This window comes from Panthera uncia, chromosome C2 (assembly GCF_023721935.1).
Source record: "Panthera uncia isolate 11264 chromosome C2, Puncia_PCG_1.0, whole genome shotgun sequence".
Classification (NCBI taxonomy): Eukaryota; Metazoa; Chordata; class Mammalia; order Carnivora; family Felidae; genus Panthera; species Panthera uncia.
The window spans coordinates 63,992,127-64,014,368 of record NC_064810.1 but is presented as its reverse complement, the minus strand read 5'-3'; the positions used below and the strand labels follow the sequence as shown (position 1 = coordinate 64,014,368).

General features: G+C 39.1%; 2 protein-coding genes across 11 annotated transcripts in view; both read right to left on the bottom strand.

The window, feature by feature from the left end:
- UPK1B (uroplakin 1B) overlaps nt 1-5,235 on the bottom strand; it is a 30,083-nt gene extending 24,848 nt beyond the window's left edge. The window contains exon 1 of the mRNA XM_049628231.1: nt 5,141-5,235. The gene's annotated coding sequence lies outside the window, so the exon portion shown is untranslated. The remainder of the gene's footprint in view (nt 1-5,140) is intronic.
- Nucleotides 4,722-22,242, bottom strand: part of TEX55 (testis expressed 55) — a 31,932-nt gene continuing 14,411 nt past the window's right edge. For 7 of the 10 annotated variants that reach the window (XM_049628212.1, XM_049628222.1, XM_049628213.1 and 4 more), the window contains one exon: nt 19,634-20,538. In XM_049628212.1, the coding sequence (XP_049484169.1) occupies nt 20,488-20,538 (51 nt within the window). In that variant the 3' untranslated portion in view covers nt 19,634-20,487. Of the gene's footprint in view, nt 4,920-19,633; nt 20,539-22,242 lie in introns of those variants that run through there. The other 3 variants (XM_049628215.1, XM_049628218.1, XM_049628216.1) reach the window with 2 other exon arrangements.

Below are 22,242 nucleotides of genomic sequence, written 5' to 3'. Positions count from 1 at the left end.
AAAAAAAAAAAAAAAAAAAAAAAAAAAAAAAAAAAAAACCCTCACAAATTTTCCCCCCAAAGGCAAAAAAAAAAAAAAAAAAAAAAAAAAAGAATTTTTTGCCCTTTCCAGAAAGGACAGGCATGGAGAAAGAACAAAAAGGTGAGACAGATAGGCACCTCTCTACATAAAGAACATAAACTGTGGTGTTCTCTAGGGCCTGGTGGTAGATGTGTCTCAAGTTAATAACTTCTTGAGTTTTGTTTCTGCCTGCCTGATGAAGAAGCATTGTGATAAATGCCCTGTAATGGTTAGTTTTATGTGTCAACCTGATTAGGATATGGTGCCCAGTTGTAGGGTCAAATACCAGTCTATATACTGCTGTGAAGATATTTTTATAGACATGATTAACATGTAAATCAGTAGACTTTGAGTAAAACAGATTATTCTCCACAACATGGGTGGGCCTCTTCCCATCAGTTGAGGTCCTTAAGGGCAAAGACAGGTTTCCTGAGGAAGAAGGAATTCTGCCTCAAAATTGTCTGCAGATTTCAGACTCAAGACTGCAACATCAACTTCTTTCCTGAATTTTCGGCTGCTCTACAGATTTCAGGCTTGCTAGCCCCTACAACCCCATAAGCCATTTCCTTAAACAAATATCTCTTTATGTGGCTGAAGACGTAGAGGCTTTGTAGTCAGGTCTCTCATTGTGCAAATGAGGAAACCAAGGCTCCCGGAGGGGAAGTGACTTGTTCAAGATCATGCATGTGTTGTTTGCAGAGTCAAGATTCAAGTCCAGATCTTCTGACTCTTAATAGCCTTTTATTGAGCTTGTCACTAATCATTCTTCTTTCTAAGGTAGGTAGACACCACCTCCCTTTACGTTTTTTTTTCTTTTCTTTCTTTCTTTATCTATTTTTTTTAAATTTTTTTTTTAACGTTTATTTATTTTTGAGACAGAGAGAGACACAGCATGAACGGGGGAGGGTCAGAGAGAGGGAGACACAGAATCCGAAACAGGCTCCAGGCTCTGAGCGGTCAGCACAGAGCCTGACGCGGGGCTCGAACTCACAGACCGCGAGATCATGACTTGAGCTGAAGTTGGCCGCTTAACTGACTGAGCCACCCAGGCGCCCCTCTTTATCTATTTTTTGAGAGAGAGAGAGAGAGAGAGAGAGCACAAGCAGGGGAGGGGCAGAGAGAGAGGGAGACACAGAATCTGAAGAAGGCTCCAGGCTCTGAGCTGTCAGCACAGAGCCCAATGCAGGGCTGGAACCCACGAACCGTGAGATCATGACCTGAGCTGAAGTCTGGCTCTTAACCGATTGAGCCACCCAGGTGCCCCTCCCTTTATGTTTCTTTAAAGTTGAGAGAAACCTCCAATTCCCTGCCCTTGAACCTGCTCTTTTCCCTTAAAGGTTAAGCCATAAAGGGAGGCACATAAACAAAGCTAGCAGGGAGAGAGCCTTCTACCATTGCCCTCCATTCAAACTCTTCTCACTAATTACCCTAATTTCCGAAATCCCACAAGAGAGTCACTCCTTTGCTTCTGATTAGAATGCACATCCATGTAAAAGAGACACAGTGAGGCTCATGAGGCTTCAATGTCAATGCCTCATTGTGAATGATTTTATCAGATCTCTTCTGTACATTTTCAAACAGAGGGGGAAGACACATGAGAGAGAGAGAGAGACCCAAGGAGAGTAAAGCCTCAGTGGGCTAACGTAACTCATGATCTGGGGGCTTGGATCCGTCTTCTGTGGATAGAGACCGGGTCCTGAAAATATGATGTGTCTTCCCCTCCTACCTACCATTTCAGCCCCCAGTATGTATATATCAGCTGTGTCAATTATGGGGTCTATAGAAACTTTCTTGTGTTATTCCAAAGCAGATCTTCCCTCATAGATAGGTATTAGGTTTGTTTTTAAACCTAGCAGGGATAAAAAATAAGCAAATGGGGTGAGCTGAGTTTTAAAAAGTGGGATTGGTAGAGGGCAGAGAGCCAAGTAGTGACTATTTAATTTTTTAAATTATTTTTTTTTAATGTTTATTTCTGAGAGAGAGAGGGAGAGAAAGACAGAGCACGAGCAGGGGAGGGCAGAGATAGAGGCAGACACAGAATCCGAAGTAGGCTCCAGGCTCTGAGCTGTCCTCACAGAGCCCAACGCGGGGCTCAAACTCATGAACCGTGAGATCATGACCTGAGCCGAAGCCGGACATTTAACCGACTGAGCCACCCATGCGCCCCTATTTAAACATTAAAAAAAAATATTTATTTAGTTTTGAGACAGAGAGAGAGAGACAGCACGAGTCAGGGAGGGGCAGAGAGGGAGACACAGAATCTGAAGCAGGTTCCAGGCTCTGAGCTGTCAGCACAGAGCCCAACATGGGGCTCAAACTCACAGACTGCAAGATCATGACCTGAGCCCAAGTCATATGCTTAAGCAACTGAGCAACTCCCAGGCCTCCTGTGACTGTCCACTTTAGAAATAATATCACCCCTGACTGAAAGTATGCAGCTCACCTCAAAGTGTTTTCCACGTTCAAGAATAGCCTCTGTGAGCCCCACCCTGTGGAAAACTGCCCAGTGGCCTGGCACCATGATGATTTACGCAAATTGCTCAACATCCCAGGAGCTCCTTTGCTCTGGAGAAGTGCAAACATTTTAAAAGGCTGGAGTTTTCTTTTTTTTTTCTTGTGCCCTCATTCAGTTTGTTTTCTTATAAAAATTACTCATATCCATAGTGTTGATGTTTCCAGACACATTGAATAGGTCTAAAAACTATTGCTCACTAAATAAACCATTTTCAAAGTAAAAGAAATAAGACTCTCCCACCAAGCATGAGATCATTTCTTCAAGTTCATTACCTCTTTTCCTCACCCAAGTTTGTTGGACCAGAAAACACGCAAACCACACCTCAAACTCTAGCTCATGCTAGGAAAATTTGGATTAACAAAAGAAAAAAAAAAAAACAAACAGAGAAATAGGAGAGGAAGAAATAAGAAACACACTGTGCTGTTACCTTAGCCCTGACCTTGAAACCCAGAACAAGAGTAGACAGTTTTATGACTTACAGGGGAGAATAAAGGTGGGTGTGGCGATTTTAGATCAGGACAATTGCTAGTCTGCTTAAATTTAGGGTAGGATGAGTCGCTGGCAATGATGAAAAGCGGTGCTTGTGCCTATGGCTCTGACACCCATGGCTCACAGCATCGATTGGTTTTTCTTGCTTTAAAGCTCTAAACCTGCTCTACTATGGCAACTAGTAGTTGGATGTAGCTATTTTCATTCAAATTCATTCAATTAAATAAAAATGAAAAGTTCAATTATTTGGTTGCACTAGCCACATTTTAAGTGTTCAATAGCCACGTGTAGTTAGTGGCTATTGTATAGAACATTTCCATCATCACAGAGGATTCTATTGGACAGCACTGCTCTAGACTCCTGATGCTTGCCGTGGTGACTTCAGAGCCCTTGACCCACCTGAAGTCAGGAAAATAGGATAGAAACAATGGCTCAGGCATTCTCAGCCACGTGAGGACCTCAGGTGTGGGTAATGCCATCCGGATGCCCAGCCCCAAGGCAGGAATGCTATGGAGACTCCTTGGGGGAGGTGAGGTTAGGGCAACTCTTCATGAATTTGGTCTTTGCCCCAGTAAGGGAACATCAGGGGTGTGTGCAGCCTGCATGGGCTGATCAGTGTTTGTTCTGGGTGAGATGTAGGCAGGAGAGGTCAAAAAGAAGTTCTGGGATTTCATTTGTTTTTCTTGACTAAATGGTGTATAAATTCCCCTAGGGATTTACAAGTCTATGATTCTTTCCAGGTAGTTTAAAAACAAAAAAATGGGTGAGTTGGTTTTTAAGCCTATTGTAGCAGAAAGCAAAACAAGAAAATTTTCTTCTCATCAAGAAGGGCTAATCAAAAGGAAAACCATTTCTTTACAAGGTTTGAAAACTATAAAAATATATATAAAACATATATATAATCTAAGTTCTTTCTTCTTGTGCTTAAGCAACTCTATTCAGGTAAGAAACAATCAACATTATCTTTAATTTTAAAAAGACATTAAAGGGCACCTGGGTGGCTCAGTTGGTTGAGCAACCGACTTTGGCTCAGGTCATGATGATCTCACGGTTTGTGAGTTCGAGCCCCGTGTCGGGCTCTGTGCTGACAGCTCAGAGCCTGGAGCCTGCTTCGGATTCTGTGTCTCCCTCTCTCTCTGCCCCTCCCCCACTCATGCTCTGTCTCTGTCTCAGAAATAAATATACATTTTTTAAAAAATAAAAAAATAAAAAGACATTAAAATTAATGATATTCAAAATGTATTAAAAGTCTTTGAAGCTACTTGTAAGTGGGGTTTTAAACCCCACTTATATAAACTATAATTTTATATATTAATATATAAAATAATATTAACATTATTTGAAACTTAATTCATTTTATGTGTAGAAATGTTGTTAGAATGAAAAATATAGTTAGGACCTGTGGATCCTGTAGATCAACTAATTGGTGAAGAGTAAAAATAAATTATGTAAAAGCAACATTGTGTAGATAGAGCTAATTTGTTGACTTATTTCAATGGACACATTTATTAAACAGAACTGTCTGCAGGGAAGAAACATGAGTAAATAGCCCCACAAATCCCATTATGAGTAGGCAGGACTAAATGATTTCTGATGAGACAACCGGGGAACTTTCTGTCTACTACATTATTAAGAAAGAACATGATCCGTTTCCTTAAATTTTATTTTTGCTTCTCAGACTTCACAAGGAAATTGGGGTCCACAAACCGGGTGTCTGTCTGAAATTCTAATCAGGAGATACAGGTTTTCCCAGGATTCTTGGATTTTTCTTGGTCTTTCTATTGGGAAAATTTGAGGTTGAGATCAGGATGGGTGAATAATACTCCCAGAAGAATTTTAATCTCCTTTCTGAGAACTGGACAATATCAAATGGTTTAAGAAAGCAATTTGTACCATTTAAAGTAAAAGAGAACAAAATCGCTACAATATTCTAAATAACAAAAAATGACAGATCTATTCATGAGGACATTATCTTCTCCTCTGCTCTCTTTCGGACCCCAGCTCACCTCCCAGGAAAGCAACCCAACCGTTGAGGGTGCAGTTGGCTTCCCTGCACAGTGAGATCAGTCTACTCACCAAAGTGCCCACTGCTCCTCCTTCCTCCTCCTTGTCTTTCTTGTGCTGAGCCGGCCCACTCTGCAGGCTGCTCCAGCCTGAGGTGCTTTTCTACCCAGCACCAATTCTGTGAACCTCCACTAGGGAAGGGTGGTCTGTGATTGGGAGGAAGCATCTCACATGGGCTGGGCCTGATGCTGCCCGAGCTTGCCTCGCTGAGGCCGGAAGTAACAGGAAGTTTTCAGGCAGTAGATTTCTGCTACTTTTGGAATGTGTGATTCTGACAAATGGAAGCACCTTGACAGGGCTCAGCTCAGCTCTCCTCTGGATTTCTCCTGGGTCTGGGCTTTCCTGGAACACACACTACTCAGGGCTTTTGTTTTTGTTTTGATTTGGTCTGGTTTTACTATTTGATCCTTAATTGTGCTTTTGTGACTTTAAACGCCCATCTATTTTTCCTGACTGCTCATGGTCATGCTGGTACATGTAGATCTGTCCAGGGTCATGGCTAGTTTCAGTTTCTATAACTTGAATATGCTACATTTATGGGGAGAGTGACACACTGTAGGTGGTCCAAAGGCTAATAAGGGGCAAGAGATCTGGAAACAAACAAGACTAGAGAAATTCAGGCATAGAGAGAGAGGGCTCAAGGAATTATCTGATGATATCCAATTCCTCCCTCCCCTCCCCTCCCCTCCCCTCCCCTTCCCTTCCCTTCCCTCCCCTTCTGTTCCTCTGGAGCCACCATGTGTCATACACAGCAGCAATAATTCTTTGAATGTCTGCTGATGTATCATGGTATGTGTGTACAGTAATTTATTTAGCCTGTAGTTGGGGATGGGTGATGGCAGTAATATTAGAATTTATTGAGTGCTTTAAGCAATAGACTCAGGAGTTCTCATGGGTCCGGATCACCTCTGTAACAGGTTAGGTTCTTCAGGGAGCAGACTCTGGTACAAGTTTAGTGTGCAGTATATTTCTTAGGGAATGCCCTTGAGATTAACAACCTTGGGAGGGAGAGGGAAGAAATAGAATTGGGTAGAGAGAGAAGACAAGTTGCCATGCAGGTGGGACAGCCTCAGGCAACCCCCTCTCCTTAGACTGGAAGCTCCAGAAGAGGATGGCTTGTCACAGTTGTTCTGCATTGGGCCCCTCTGTGACCAGTCCTTAGATGTAGGTTGCCCTGGGAAAGCAGCTTTCAGTAGCTGAGGCGATCGATCCCTGAAGGGAGCGGAGAGTGGAGGCTGGGGGTGCCAGTACTCCCAGCAGCCATGCAGCACACTCCCCCTTGTTGAGGGGGCCTGCACAGGGCATCTGTGTGTCCATCACATGCCTTAATCCTCCTCAGCCCTCCAGGGCCTGTTTAGACACAGCATGATAACTCACACAATGGAATTCTATGAAATTGCAAAAAAATGATGCCATAGAAAAAAAATTGTAATGATGTGGAAATATGTTCACTTATTTATTCAACAAATATTTACTGAGAACTTTTGTTCTCAGTAAATACGTGAGAAGATGTGCCAGGCACTCTTCTGAGTGCTAAAAGTGAAAAAAACAGGATATATATACACATATATACATGTATATATATATATATATGAATTTGTATGTATATACATGACGAATGTAAAATAAATATCATCAGGGTTATATCTGGATGATGTGATATGGATGGCTTTTATTTTCTTCTTTTTATGTCGACAGTTCCTCTGTCTGCAAAGGATCTCTATTACAATTATAGAAAGAAAGGCACGTAAATTATTAAAAACATGCTCTTTTGGAAATCTTTGTGATAAAGCAGCAAGGAAGCAAATAAGGACATATGTTTCCATTCATATCCTAGGCATTTTAGGTTCTGTTACTAGGATTATGTGGGGAGAAAATAAACATGAATCCGTTTTCAAAATATACAATGTGAACCCAAAAGCCCATAACAAGAAACAAAAGACCAGCTAGGAAAAAGATGAATTTTCCAACAATAATTGCAACTTCTCCATCCTTCATACATGTCCAGAATCTGGAAATAAAGAAGAGAATGCGTGCCCCTCTCTGCCTGGCCATCCCACTGTACCATCACCCTATGCTTTCCTTCTCTGTGGTTGTGCCAAGGCAAGTTAACAAACCTGGTGACTAATGCAATGTCTCACCGAGCTACAGGCTGTCGGTGCTATCCACTCCCTCAAACTTTCCAACCCTCATGGGTCTTCTCTCTTTCATCTTTGGGACAAGGAAGCATTGGAATGTTTCTCTTCATAATCAGTGCAGTCCCTAAATGGACCCCTCACTTCCAATCCACTTTGTTATGGGGGAGGGAGGGAGCTGCAGTGTAAACTGGATGGGAAAGCAACTGGCCCATCCTGGAAGTTCTGAGCTCGGAATGTGAGTTACCTAATGGCTTTTTCCCTACTCACCAGTTTCTTTCTTCTTTTTTTTTTTTTTAAAGTTTATTTATTTATTTTGAAAGAGTGAGAGAGAGAGAACTCTTGAAGGGGCAGAGAGAGAGAGAGAAAGAGAGAAAGAGAGAGATTGCTAAGCAGGCTCTGCACCATCAGCACAGAGCCCAATGCGGGGCTCAAACTCACAAACTGTAAGATCATGACCTGAGCCGAAATCAAGAGTTGGTGGCTTAACCGACTGAGCCACCCAGGCACCCTCCACTCACCAGTTTCAGGAAAAAAGAATTCTCAAACCATGATTTGTCTGCCATATTTTCAATTCTTATAAAAGTCCCAGGCACTGTAAAATTTACCTTTGACAGTGACCCTGTGAAGTATATACTATTATGGCCCCCTATTTAATAGATGAGGGAAGCAGGGGTTGAGGAGGTTAACTTCCCCATAGTTCCAGAGCTATTTAGGAGTGAAGACTCCCATCAGTCTGTTCTCACCACCTACACTCTTAACTACTATACTGTACTATTTGAGTGTACTTAGACAATTGGTGTAACTTTGAAAATGATATCAAAATCTTAATGTGATTTTTTCCTGCTAACTAGTTAACGAGGTGAATAGAGAGTAGAATATCGTTCATGGCATATATAAAAAGCCATTGTCTGCAAAACTGGCTCGCAAGTAAGTCTCCCAGAGCACCTAAGCTCCTGGTGGAGTAGAGCAGGTCATTAATCAGAGCTCAGCTTCTGTATTAGAAATAACTGAGCCAAACCTGCAGACTGAAGTGCCCAGGTTCGCCAATTCACCAGTACCTCTGAAAACTGCTTTTTTTCTGGCAGGTGTTGACTCTCTATGCTAATTTTACTGAAAAGTATAGATTCAGGCTTTTTGGCCTTTAATGTGTCCTCTCTGTTACTCAGTTGTCCTCTTGCTCAACATTAAGGACATTCTCATATTCTTGGCTCCTGTAGATGATAAATGCTTAATTCAGTTCACATTTTAGAATATGGCTACCAAAAAACAACTTCTTAAGTCAATGTAGTCCTCTCCCAGGAAAGGGACGTGCCATTATGTGGACTCTTATAATTGGAGGGGACTTTAGGCCACTTCAATAACCAGGCATGGTTATTATATGGAATTGTTACATGGAATAACCATATTCCAATAAAATAACCAGTTAGCCCAACTTTTCACCCAATGAAAGTCTCTATAATATTTCTGATATCCAGTATTAAGGGGCAAGTCTATGAAACTTGTTGTGTTTACTGCAGACATATTGTTGAGGATGCCATACACAATCATCCACGTTGGGTCTGAGAGGTCCCAAGGCAAAACATTCCCTTTGCTCTCAGTATCTGGAATGATGATATTTTTTCCTAATCAACTGGTTTGTTTTAAACTGTTAAACACTGTAAATCTTTAGTCAAATTCTATCTTCCCTCCATTCTTCCACTGAAACTGCTTGTCAAGTTACAAACAACCTCTGTTTTGCCAAATCCTGTAGACACTTCTTTGTCTTCATTTCATTTGGTCACTCAGCACAATTGATACAGCTGACGAGTCCATTCTCCTCTTCTGGTTTCCATACTACTTTATTCCAATATTCTTGTCATGTTTCCCCTAGTTCTCTGGTTGTTCCTTCTCAGTCCTGTCTCCTCTTGGGCCTGACCAATTGTGTTAGAAGATTTAAGAGCTGGATTCAGCTCTCAACTCTGAATCTGGCTCTGAACCTGTACTGCCATCGGGAGAATCAGCCCCTCTCTCCTCACTCATTCCCACTACTTTCTGGTTAAAATTTCTATAAGATAAAGCAACATTGCCTGGATTTAAGGAAAATAATAAGAATTCCAGGTCTTTGTTTTCTTACAAGGACAGCTGTGTTTCTCTGCTTTTCTTCTGGAACCTACTCTTTCTTTCCTTGGCCATCAGCTCTTGAAGAACGGTGAATTAGGTTGTGGCCTCTCTCAATATGATATTTAGTAAGTATATATACTTCTGATTTTTTAAAGTTTTTATTTTATTAGATATTGGGGGCAGAAAATTCTATGATGCAATTTAAAGCTACCCTCTTGAACAGAAGTGTCCTGAGAATGTTTAAGAACATAAATCAGACTTTGTTGTTTCCCCTCCTTAAAACTGTTCAGTGGCTTCCCTTTGTGCTCAAGAGTAGGATCCAAACTCCTCACCATGGCTTATAAGTTGCTCATGTATTCTCCAACTTCTTAGGTACTAATTTAATCCTATGTGTGGTCCAACCACACAGTTTTCCACTCCCATTAGTGGAAATCCGTGTCCCCTACTGGTTCCAGGCTGCCTCCTTGTCATTCTTCAGGTGCAGCTCTGCTCCCGCTTCCTCTGAGAAGCCTTTCCTGATGGCCCTTTCTAGTGTAGCCTGCCCTCTCCACTAGAGTTACTCTCTCATATATAAACACATTTTATTTGCATCATAATAATCAGGCTGGTATTACCTTGCTTATTTATTTGTTGTTTTTTCTTCCTCTGCCTTTGCTACCTCACTGAAACTAGAATAGTTAAAAAAATTTTTTTATTATGTTTATTTATTTTGAGAGAGAAAGAGAGAGAGAGAGAGAGAGAGAGAGGCAGGGAGAGAGGGAGACACAGAATCTGAAGCAAGGCTCCAGGCTCTGAGCTGTCAGCACAGAGCCCTACACAGGGCTCAAACCCATAAGTGTGAGATCATGACCTGGGTCGAAGTCAGATGCTCAATCAACTGAGCCACCCAGGCGCCCCTGAAATTAGAATAGTTTAAAATGAATGAATGAGTTTCTGATTGGGGAGGTTTAGAGGAATTAGATCTTCTGTCCTTGGGGGGAAAAACCCATTGCATTAAATAATGCTTGAGAAGAGCCAAAAGTACGTAACCAAAGTGCCAGTTTTAGGAAAGTATCTGCATTTCTTTATATATTGCCCTAAATTATTCTCTGCTTTTAAAAAATTCATTATTTTATTTGGATAACGAATGCATGTCCATTGCAGAAAATAAAAATCACGAAACCTCCTTGTCCAGTAATAAGTACAGTAAGCATTTTGGTGTAGAATCATTCATTCAGGAACTATTTGAGGTACTATTGCTTATCAGGTATTGTTCTAGCAGGCATTAAGCAGACAAAATTCCTACCCTTATGGCACTTCTGATCTTCTTTTAGTTTTCCTCCATGTAATTAGGATCACAACTTATTTACAGTCTTCTAAAACCATTATTTTATTTATAATATGGTATAGGCATTTCCCTAAGGGATTATTCTATAACATAATTTTGGTGGATGTATTATATCTTGCCATATGAATATGCTATTATATATTTAACCGAATCTCAAAGGTTGAAAATTCAGATTTTTAATTTTTCAATATTATAAATAATGTGGAGAATCTTCTTTTTTTTTTAAGTTTATTTATTTTGAGAGACAGAGAGAGAGAGAGAGAGAGAGAGAGCAGGAGCAGGGGAGGGGCAGAGAGAGAGAATCCCAAGCAGACTCCATGCTATCAGCATACAGCTCAATATGGAGCTCAAACTCAGGAACTGTGAGATCATGACCTGAGCCAAAATCAAGAGTCAGACACTTAACTGACTAAGCCACCCAGGTATCCCATGGAGAATATTCTTATACATCAATTTTTAAACACATTTCATTATTTTCTTAGTGTAAATTCCTAGAATTAGAATTTCTGACTAAAGGGCATATTTGTTTTAAAATGTTTGGATTTGGGGTTCCTGGGTGACTCAGCAGGTTAAGCATCAGACCCTTGATTTCTGCTCAGGTCATGATCTCACTATCATGAGATTGAGCCCCCTGTTGGGCTCCACACTGGGTGTGGAGCCTGCTTAAGATTCTCTTTCTCCCTCTCTCCCACTCTCCATTCGTTCAAGCGTGTTTACATGTGCTCACTCTCTCTCGCAATAAATATATAATCAATCAATCACTCAATCAATCAATGATTGATCCGATTGCATTCCAGAGAGGTTGTAAAATGTATATTCCCCAAACAGTGTAAGAAAGGGTCCATTTAGCTGTACTTTCAGACAGGTTAGGTGCTACCTTTAAAAAAATTTTTGTCTAGGGGCATCTGGGTGGGTGTTGGTTAAGCATCCAACTCTTGATTTTGGCTCTGTTCATGATCTTGCAGTTCCTGAGATTGAGCCCTACATGGAGCTCTGTGCTGGCAATGAGGAGCGTGCTTGGGATTCTCTCCCTATCTCTCTGCCTCTCCTCCGCTACTGCTCTCACTCTCTCTCTCCCTAATAAACATTTAAAAATATTTTTTTCTATAAAAAATATTTAAGTGGCATCTAATTTTTGTTTTAATTTATTTTTCTTTGGTTATTTACATGTTTTCTTCAATAAATTTCCCATTCATGTTCTTGGACTTTTTCTTTGATTGGGAGTATTTATGGTTTTAAAAATTGATTTGTGGGTGTCCTATGACTTCACTCATACGAGGAATTTAAGATACAAAACAGATGAACATAAGGGAAGTGAAGCAAAAATAATATAAAAACAAGGAAGGGGAAAAACATAAGAGACTCAAATACAGAGAACAAACTGGAGGTTGCTGGAGGGGTTGTGGGTAGGGGGATGGGTTAGATGGGTAAGGGGCATTAGGGAAGACACTTGTTGGGATGAGCACTGGGTGTTATACATAGAGGATGAATCACTGGAATCTACTCCTGAAATCATTATAGCACTATATGCTAACTAACTTGGATGTAAATTTAAAAAAAAAGTAAATTTAAAAAAAAATTATTAAAAAATTGATTTGTGGGAACTTATTACATATTTAGGATATTGATCTGTCATTTGACTGCAACTATTACTATTAATCATTTGCATTTTTGCTAACTTTTTTCATACTTTTAAAATATGTCATATCAATTATATATTTTTCTTAATGATTTTCACTTTGGCATTATGCTTAAAAAAGGCTTTCTAACACAAAACTTTATATTTTCCTATTCTTTTACTTCTGTCAGTCTGTCTCTTTCTCTACTTAACTCTTTATACATATATGTATATAGTTACGTATATGTATATTATATGGTTTGGGATAGGTCCAACTATACTCATCCAGATAATTAAACAGAAATTATAGCAACATTAATTGTATAGATATGTTGTAATCAATCTGTGGTTGGACATTTTTGAGGTTGGAAAATTCTCCTTTCTTCTCAGTATAAATTTTTGACACAAATCTTTTCTTTTTTTAAGTAGGCTCTATGCCAAGCATGGAGCCCGATGCAAGGCTTGAACTCACAACCCTGAGATCAAGACCTGAGCCCAGATCAAGGGTTGGACACTTTACCAACTAAGCCACCCAGGTGCCCCGACACAAGTCTATATAATTTTATATATATAAAAAGCAAGGAAGGGGACAAAACATAAGAGACTCAAATATATAATTCTCCAGGTTCAGTGTCATTTCTAGAAGTGTAATTTGACTATATGAGTGATTTCACTATGGAGCAGTTTTGGTGATGACAAGGTGGGGCTCTGGTAGTAGGTGACTGAAACAGACTGTAAAGGTCATTAGGAAGGAGGAGTCCTTTGTTACTCACAGCTCACTCCCTTTCCCCTGTATCTGCCCACACAGCCTTTGGAGCCTCTGAGGCTCTGCCTGGAAAAATGTCTTGTCCCTCCACTCAGTCACCTTTGTGGGTTTTGAGGTGGAACTTCTGTTCTGGTTTACCTGTCCTATCTGCTTTCTGTTTTCAGAAATCACAAAAATCTCTGGTTTCTCCCTCTCCTGTTTTGAGTATCAAGATGGATTTACTTCTTTCTGTAAATCTTTACTATATTCTTAATGGAGTTTGAGAAGAACTGCTTTTTCTTAAAAAAAAATTAAAACACAGAATTAGGCACTTAGCTTTGCCTGTTGGAATCCTATCTGTTCATAACAACCGGTCAGACTACCACTCTCTGATGTTATAGTGTGTTGCAAATTCTGCCAATGCTACAAGAAAAAAAATAGCCTTTTGAGAGCATGATAAGGCACTGGGATACCAGTATTGTTTGCCACTCGTAAAAAACACAGTTCTGGGAGTTTTAGCTTACAATGTTCCCAAATGACTGATGTGAAGATTCAAGCATAGATACACAGATATCCGGAACCAAACTTGTCCACACCTCTGTACATAAAAGTATATCTAGACACATGAGCACAAAAACATCAACAGACATAATTGTGTGTGTGTGTGTGTGTGTATACACATACATATATATACTTACTTATATATTCACATTGATTACATAAGAGAAAAAGAAGGTAAGTGGAGGAGAGTGGGTGGAGTAAAACTGAGAAAAAGTTAGTCAAGACATGATAGGAGGCTTTATTGTGGAAATCATTTCACAGTATACACATGTATCTATAATCATTACATTGTACACCTCACACAATGTTATACATTCTGTCTCAATAAAGCTGGACACACATATGTGCTTGCGTACAAAATAATAGGAAGCTAATTCAAAAAAATAAAGCATATGCAAAATACCAAAGAGTAAAACAAGGGAATTTGAAAGAATGGAGGAAATAGGATAATTCTCTTGGAAGGCTCGGGTATTCCTGTTTATAATGTTTCTGAGTTTCATAGCTATTCTCTTTCACTCACCTCTGTCATAAAGTGGACTTAAAAATATTAACGTCCTGGGGTGCCTGGGTGGCTCAGTCGGTTAAGCATCTGACTTTGGCTCAGGTCATGATCTCACGGTCTGTGAGTTCCAGCCCCGTGTGGGGCTCTGTGCTGACAGCTCGGAGCCTGGAGCCTGCTTCGGATTCTGTGTCTCCCTCTCTCTCTGACCCTCCCCCGTTCAAGCTCTGTCTCTGTCTCAAAAATAAATAAACATTAAAAAATATATATTAACGTCCACACTTATTCTTTTTTAGAACAGCGTTATTTTTTTTGAAAGTTGTTTTTTGTTTTTTGAATGTTTATTTAATTTTTTGAGAGAGAAAGAGTGTGTGCAACAGTGGGGGGAAGGGCAGAAAGAGAAGGAGAGAGAATTCCAAGTAGGCTATGGAGCCCAACCAGGGCTCCAACCCACAAACCATGAGATCATGACCTGAGCCAAAATCAAGAACCGAAGCCTGGATGCTTAACTGACTAAGCCACCCAGATATCCCTTAGAACAGCTTTATTAGTGTGCAATTCACATACTATAAAATTCACCTTTGAAGCATACACTTCAGTGCTTTTTAGAACAGAGTTGTGCACCATTACTGGTAATTCCAGAACATTCTCATCACCCCCAAAAGAAACCCCCTACTCATCGCATTCACTCCCCATTACCTTCTCTCCTCTGCCTCTGATATCCACTAATCTACCTTTTATCTCTATGGGTTTGCCTGTGTTTGATATTTCACATGTATGGGATCATATAACGTATCGTCTTTTGTGTCTGGCTTCTTTCCCTTAGAATGTTTTCAAGGTTCAGCCAAGTCATAGTCCTTTATCAGTACTTCATTCCTGTTTATAACTAATATTCCATTGTATGCACAGGTCACATTTTTTCATTTTTAGTTATTTAAAATTGTGATAAAAAACATGTAACATGCTGTTGACTACCATACCCATTTTTAAATGTGCAGTTCAATGGTGTTAAGTACATTCACATTGTGCAACAGGCCTCCACAATTTTTCCACCTTGCAGAACTGAAACTCTATGCCTACTAAAAAACTCCCTATTTTCTCGACACCCCCCCCCCCCAGTCCCTGGTACCCATCATTTTACTTTCTATGAATGTGACTATTTTAGATACCTTATGCAGGTGGAATCATAAAATATGTCTTTTTTTGACTTGCTTATGTCATTTAGTGTAATATCCTCAAGGTTCACCCATATTGTAGCGTGTCACAATTTCCGTTCTTTATAAGGCTAAATACTATTTCATTTGTATATACCATATTTTATTTATCCATTCATCTGTTGATTATCACATTTTTTATTTTTTATTTGTTTGAGAGATAGAGGGCACAAGTGAGCAAGGGGCAGAGAGAGAAAGAATCCCACAAGGGGCAGAGAGAAGGGGGAGAGAGAGAAGTGGGGGGAAGCAGGCCTCACTTGAAGCCTTATGTTCACCTGAAGCAGGGCTTATGTTCACCTGAAGCAGGGCTTGAGCTCACCGGATGTGGGACTCAAACTCATGAACTGAGAGATCATGACCTGAGCCTAAGTCAGATCCTCAACAACTGAGCCGCTCAGGCACCTGATTATCACATTTTTAAAACCCATTCATCACTTGCTGGACATTTTGCTTTATTTCCACTTTTGGTTATTGTGAATGCTGATAGGAACATTCATGTACAAACTTTTGTAAGGCTGCATATGTTCAGTTGTCCTAGGTATATACCTAGGTGTGGAATTACTGAATCACATGATAATACAACATTTAAATTTTTGAAGAGTTGCCAGACTGTTTTCCAAAGTGGCTACACCATTTTACATTCCTCTCAACAGTGTGTAAGTGTTCTAATTTTTCCACATCCTTGTCAACACTTCCTTTTGTTTGTCTTTTTGACTACAGCCATGCCAGTGAGTGTGAAGTGGTATCTCATCTTGGTTTTGATTTCCATTTTCCTAATGATGGATGATGTCACATTTATTCTTTAAATGGAAGAGGGGAGGGGATAAGGGCCAGGAAAACTGGTCTAGTAGCTTTACTTTTTGTTACTGTGAGATCAGAGTGGTAAGGAATACAGTGAGGGAGGGTCATTAGAATTGCTCAGGTAAAATGGAATATTAATACTGTTGATGATAATACCACTAAAATAATAAGAGCTAACAGTGCCAGGCCCTTTTCTAAGTGCTTTTTCATGTTATCTCTCTTAACACCTGGAACACTCACACCTCATATCTATAGGAGTAACTCCTTCTTCAGAAGCATCCTTGGAGGATTCCCTCAAGGGATATGGTATCTTTTTGTTCTGACACGGAAACTTTTTTTTCTTTTGTTCTTCTACTTCTCATCTCTTTATTTTTCTTTTCGAACAGAGAGAAAGTTGAAACAACAGCCTCACTTTCTTGTCTGTAATCAAAGTTATAAATAAACTATTGAGTTAGAGACCAAGTGGTCTCTTTATTACAACAATATGAACATATAATATAAGCACATAAAGGTCATGAAAATGACTGCTTTGATGATAATTACAAAAACAGTAACGATTTCTATGGTTCATAAAACTCACACATCCATAGTTGTATTCATCATCCCTGTTGCCTAATCCCAATGAATGGTTCAAGCCAAAAATGGAGACTGTCCCATCTCCCTCTCTATGAACACCCACATTGCGTCACTTCCTATTACTTTGGCTTTCTGTCTATGCCTTAAATCTATCCATTCTCTCCCTCTCCATTCCAACCCTTGTTTAGGCAACCATCATCTTTCACCAACTATGATAATACTTTCCTAATAAATGTGCTCCTCTCACCTATCAGTCCCCACTCTGCAGTGAGAGGGACCTGCACAACATGCACATGAGATGCATGTTGATCATTCCACTCTTGTATTTAAAAACCTTTTGGTAGTTTTCCATTGAGCTTAAAATAAAGCCCAAATTCATGACCATGGTTGAGAAGGCTCTGTATCAGCTACCCCTGTCTACATCTCTGGCCTCATCTTACAACACTCTCACTCTTGACTCCTGCTACAGTTTTCTCTTGGGTCCCTGAATGGGACAGGGAAACTTCTTCCTGGTAGCCTTCTGCTCCAAAAGAGATCAAGTCCCTCTGCTACATGCTCTTGCAGCCCTCAGGGTATAATCTCTGTAGGCATATATATATATATATATATATGCCTACAGAGATTATACATATATATATATATAGTTTATTGTCAAATTTGTTTCCATACAATACCCAGTGCTCATCCCAACAGCTGCTCTCCTCAATGTCCACCACCCACTTTCCCCTCTTCCCACCCCCATCAGCCTTCAGTTTGTTCTCAATATTTAAGAGTCTCTTATGGTTTGCCTCCTTCCCTCTCTGTAACTTTCCCCCCCCTTCCCCTCCCCCATGGTCTTCTGTTAAGTTTCTCAGGATCCACATATGAGTGAAAACATATGGTATCTGTCTTTTTCTGCCTGACTTACTTCACTTAGCAGAATACCCTCCAGTTCCATCCATTTTGCTACAAATGGCCAGATTTCATTCTTTCTCATTGCCAAGTAGGTATTCCATTGTATATATAAACCACATCTTCTTTATCCATTCATCAGTTGATGGACATTTAGTCTCTTTCCATAATTTGGCTATTGTTGAAAGTGCTGCTATAAACATTGGGGTACAAGTGCCCCTATGTATCAGCACTCCTATATCCCTTGGGTAAATTCCTAGCAGTGCTATTGTTGGGTCATAAGGTAGATGTATTTTTAATTTTTTTAAGGAACCTCCACACTGTTTTCCAGAGTGGCTGCACCAGTTTGCATTCCACCAACAGTGCAAGAGGGTTCACTTTTCTCCACATCCTCTTCAGCATCTACAGTCTCCTGATGTGTTCATTTTAGCGACTCTGACCAGTGTGAGGTGGTATCTCAGTGTGGTTTTGATTTGTATTTCCCTAATGAGGAGTGACGTTGAGCATCTTTTCATGTGGCTGTTGGCCATCTGGATGTCTTCTTTAAAAATGTCTATTCATGTCTTCTGCCTATTTCTTCACTGGATTATTTGTTTTTCAGGTGTGGAGTTTGGTGAGCTCTTTATAGATTTTGGATACTAGCCCTTTGTCCGATATGTCATTCGCAAATATCTTTTCCCATTCCGTCGGTTGCCTTTTAGTTTTGTTGTTTCCTTTGCAGTGCAGAAGCTTTTTATCTTCATGAGGTCCCAATAGCTAATTTTGGTTTTAATTCCCTTTCCTTTGGAGATGTGTCGAGTAAGAAATTGCTGCGGCTGACGTCAGAAGGTTTTTTCCTGCTTTCTTCTCTAGGGTTTGGATGGTTTCCTGTCTCACATTCAGGTCCTTCATCCATTTTGATTTTATTTTTGTGAATGGTGTAAGAAAGTGGTCTAGTTTCATTCTTATGCATGTTGCTGTCCAGTTCTCCCAGCACCATTTGTTAAAGAGACTTTTTTCCATTGGATATTCTTTCCTGCTTTGTCAAAGATTAGTTGGCCTTACATTTGTGGGTCCAATTCTGGAGTCTCTAGTCTATTCCACTGATCTGTGCTGACACTGAAACTTTTATTCCCCATTACATTTTTATTCCACATGGCCAGCCATGTCTTCTGTCAGTTTTACTCTTGGAAAGGCCTTCTCTAAGACTCTACTTCCCCTCCTAGCCAACAGATCTTTCCACCTATATTCTCACCTCTGGTGTTTACTCTGGGCCTGGGACTACTTCTTAGCACTTAGGGACTAAGAACTGAATATACTTCCAGTTAATTTGTTTCCTACACTAGACAGCTCTTTTAGTAGAGAGCCTGAGTCACTGAAAGTGAGGCTTAATCTCCCTTTTTCTTCTTTCTCTTTTCTGTCAAATGTGTTCAGACAGGACCATGGGACCATACATACCAAGCTCATCCCCTCTGGTCCACTGGCTCACTGCAAAAGGTCAAAATGACACTTGTGAAACATATCACAGAGAAAGCTAACGCAAAGTGCTGGATGGCTGGGATGGTCTGGTCTGAAGTGTTCCGCTTTGAGAAATACATCAAAGCTGTCTGGTATTCAGGCTGAAAACCAGTGAACTAAATTTAATACTTAATTTCAGAAGTTAATGATAACATCCAACTTTTCGATCACTAATGATATTGTTGGCCCTTCCATCTCTGGGTTATTTTGTTCAACCAACTGATTAATTATAGTCTTAGTCACATCACTCAAACTTTCCCCACAGGTTATCCAGCTTTCACCTGGTTTTGCTAGCCCACAATCAACAGACAGATTCCTTATCTGAGTGGAGAACATTTGTGGAGTCTGAGCACATGCACGTTTTATGGACAACTAAAGGAGCTAAATAAAACTCTGAAGTTATTAGGAGATTTTTTAAAAAGTATAATTATTAGAAATGACATTCAGGTATTAAAAAAAAAGTAGGATTTGTGCTTTATTGTTCAAACAGAAACTTAATCCATTGTAATGCAACCACATAATTACACCGAGTCAGCAGTTAAACAGTATAATCAATTCTTTAATGTTGAAATAGAAATTAAACAACAGGTTCAGCTTACAAAAATAGTAGTAGATGATCATCTCAGTTATGAATGCTGGGCAGGTCCTCTCATACCAGACTATATTAAGGCCTTTTGCATTTAAATACCAGTTCTACTGGTTACACATTCCATGCAATGTGGATACTCTTCAGGGGATAAAGGTAATGAGGAAGTGTGATTCTGCCTCTCCCATAGGTATGCACATAGTAGTATAACATGTTTGAATTTTGCTGTAGGTTAAAAATCAGAAGAGAGGTATCCCTAGGATTAGATTAAATCACATCCACTAATGGCAGAAAGTAACAGGCGGGGTCAAATAGGAAAATAGTAAAAATATGTTGGAGGTATTAAGAAACAAGAAAAAAGAGATTACAACAATCACCTTCCATGAAGAGAGAAAAAAAGTGCTGCTAAAAATTATTTTCCACACATTTTCTGATTGAAAATTTTATACACAGTTTGGAGACATGATAGATTTGTATGCTTTATGAGAACTACATATAAATTGCTAATATTCTTTTTTTGATCTTCTTTGGGATTTGTGAACTTGTTATTATGCAGTGCTTTAGAGGAATGAGTATTGAAATATCAACGCATGGATAAGTATTACATGTATATATTTTGCATGATTAGCCTGAGGTATCTGTAACTTATGTGAATTTTTGAAGTGGACAGCTTATAGATTTTACTTAAAAATTAAGAACATATTTAGGCAGAATCACTACCAATGACCATTCAAAAATCATTTTTCAGAGTGAGAAACAGAACATAGTGTTGATACTGAGGGTTGTAAACAATGTTGAGGAGAAATTCATTCTTTGTAGGTTTCACATTTGTCTCTGTTTTCTATCATTTCCTGTACCTGAGGAGAATGAAAAAGATTTTTTTTCTACTTGCAATTTTGGACAACTTGGAATTACTGTTATCTTGTGATGTTAAAATACATAGAAATTTAAACTACAAAAGTCCTTCTACTGACCAAGACAAATAATTTAGACTTTGATAAATCAAGAATACCTGTTGCAATTTCTAGGGGAAATAATAAAATATTAAAAATTATTATGACAGTGACTCTATTCTGTTTGATACTGTAATTATAGGTACATATCATATACATTTGCCAAAACCTATAGAATTCACAACACAAAGAGAGAATCCTAACATAAACCATGGACATCAGTTAATAATAATGTATCAGTATTGGCTCATCACTATAAGAAGTGTAGCACACTAATTCAAGGTATCAATAATAGGGGAAATTAGAGGTAGAAAATCGGGAAAGGAGAAGGGAGTAAATGAGAACTCACTGTACTTTCTTAATTTTTTTTCTAATGTTTATCTATTATTGAGAGACAGAGAGAGACAGTGCATGAGCAGGGGAGAGGCAGAGAGAGGAGGAGACACAGAATCCGAAGCAGGCTCCAGGCTCTGAGCCGTCAGCACAGAGCCCAGCGCGGGGCTCAGACTCACAAACTGCAAGATCATGACCTGAGCCGAAGTCAGATGCTCAACCGACAGAGCCACCCAGGCACCCCAAGAACTCACTGTACTTTCTGATCATTTTTTCTGCAAACCTAAAAACTGCTCTAAAAATATAAAGTCTATTAATTTTTTGAAATCATCCTAATGGGAAACAAAAAAAATTAAGAGTGTATAACTTCTAAACTAATAGAAAAAATGGAGTGATAAAAGAAGGCAAAAGTAGAGGAAAAGAAATAGAACAGGTAGAACTAATAGACAGCATATGGTTGGACAATAGATGTAAATCCACATGTATCTTTAATAACATCAAATATATATGAGCTACATTAAAAGCTTGTCAGATTTAAATAATGATAAAAATTTAAAAAGCATCTAAAACTTAAGGACAGTCAGTTAAAAGTAATAAGGATGGAAAAATCCATGTCATTTAAACATTGACTATGAGCCAAGAAGTCAAAGTTCATTATATCTTTTAATGAAAAGTAGTTCAATTTACTGGAAAGATATACGAATTCTAATTCATATGTATCTCATAACATAATCTTAAGTACATACAAATAGCATAAATTAACAGAACTATAGGAGACAGGCAAATCGACAGTCATATTGGAAGACATGAACAACATATTTAGCAAACTTGGTCAAATAGATATATTTAAAACACTTCCTAATAATTTCAGAATAAGTTTTTTTCAATTCTAAGTAATTCATTAATAGTTAAACATATGTTGCATCATAAAGCCAATCAATACATTTCAAATATTTGAAATCTTGTTTTATGAGTGAAGTGCAATTGGCTTAGAAGTCATTAATCAAAGGGAAATTAGAAAATCCAATATTTAATAATTTATATAAATAATGTCTCTAACCCCATGAGTTGAACAAGAAACATAATGAAAATTAGAAATTATTTTGAAGTAAGTGAAAATACCATGTAGTTAAACTTATGTGATAAAACCTTAAATGCATATGTTTTATACAAAAAAGTAAGATCTGCTTCCTATATGCAAGAGTAAGCACTCAAAAAATGAATCCTGCAGGGGCAACTAGTGGCTCAGTCAGTTAAGCACCCGACTCTTGATTT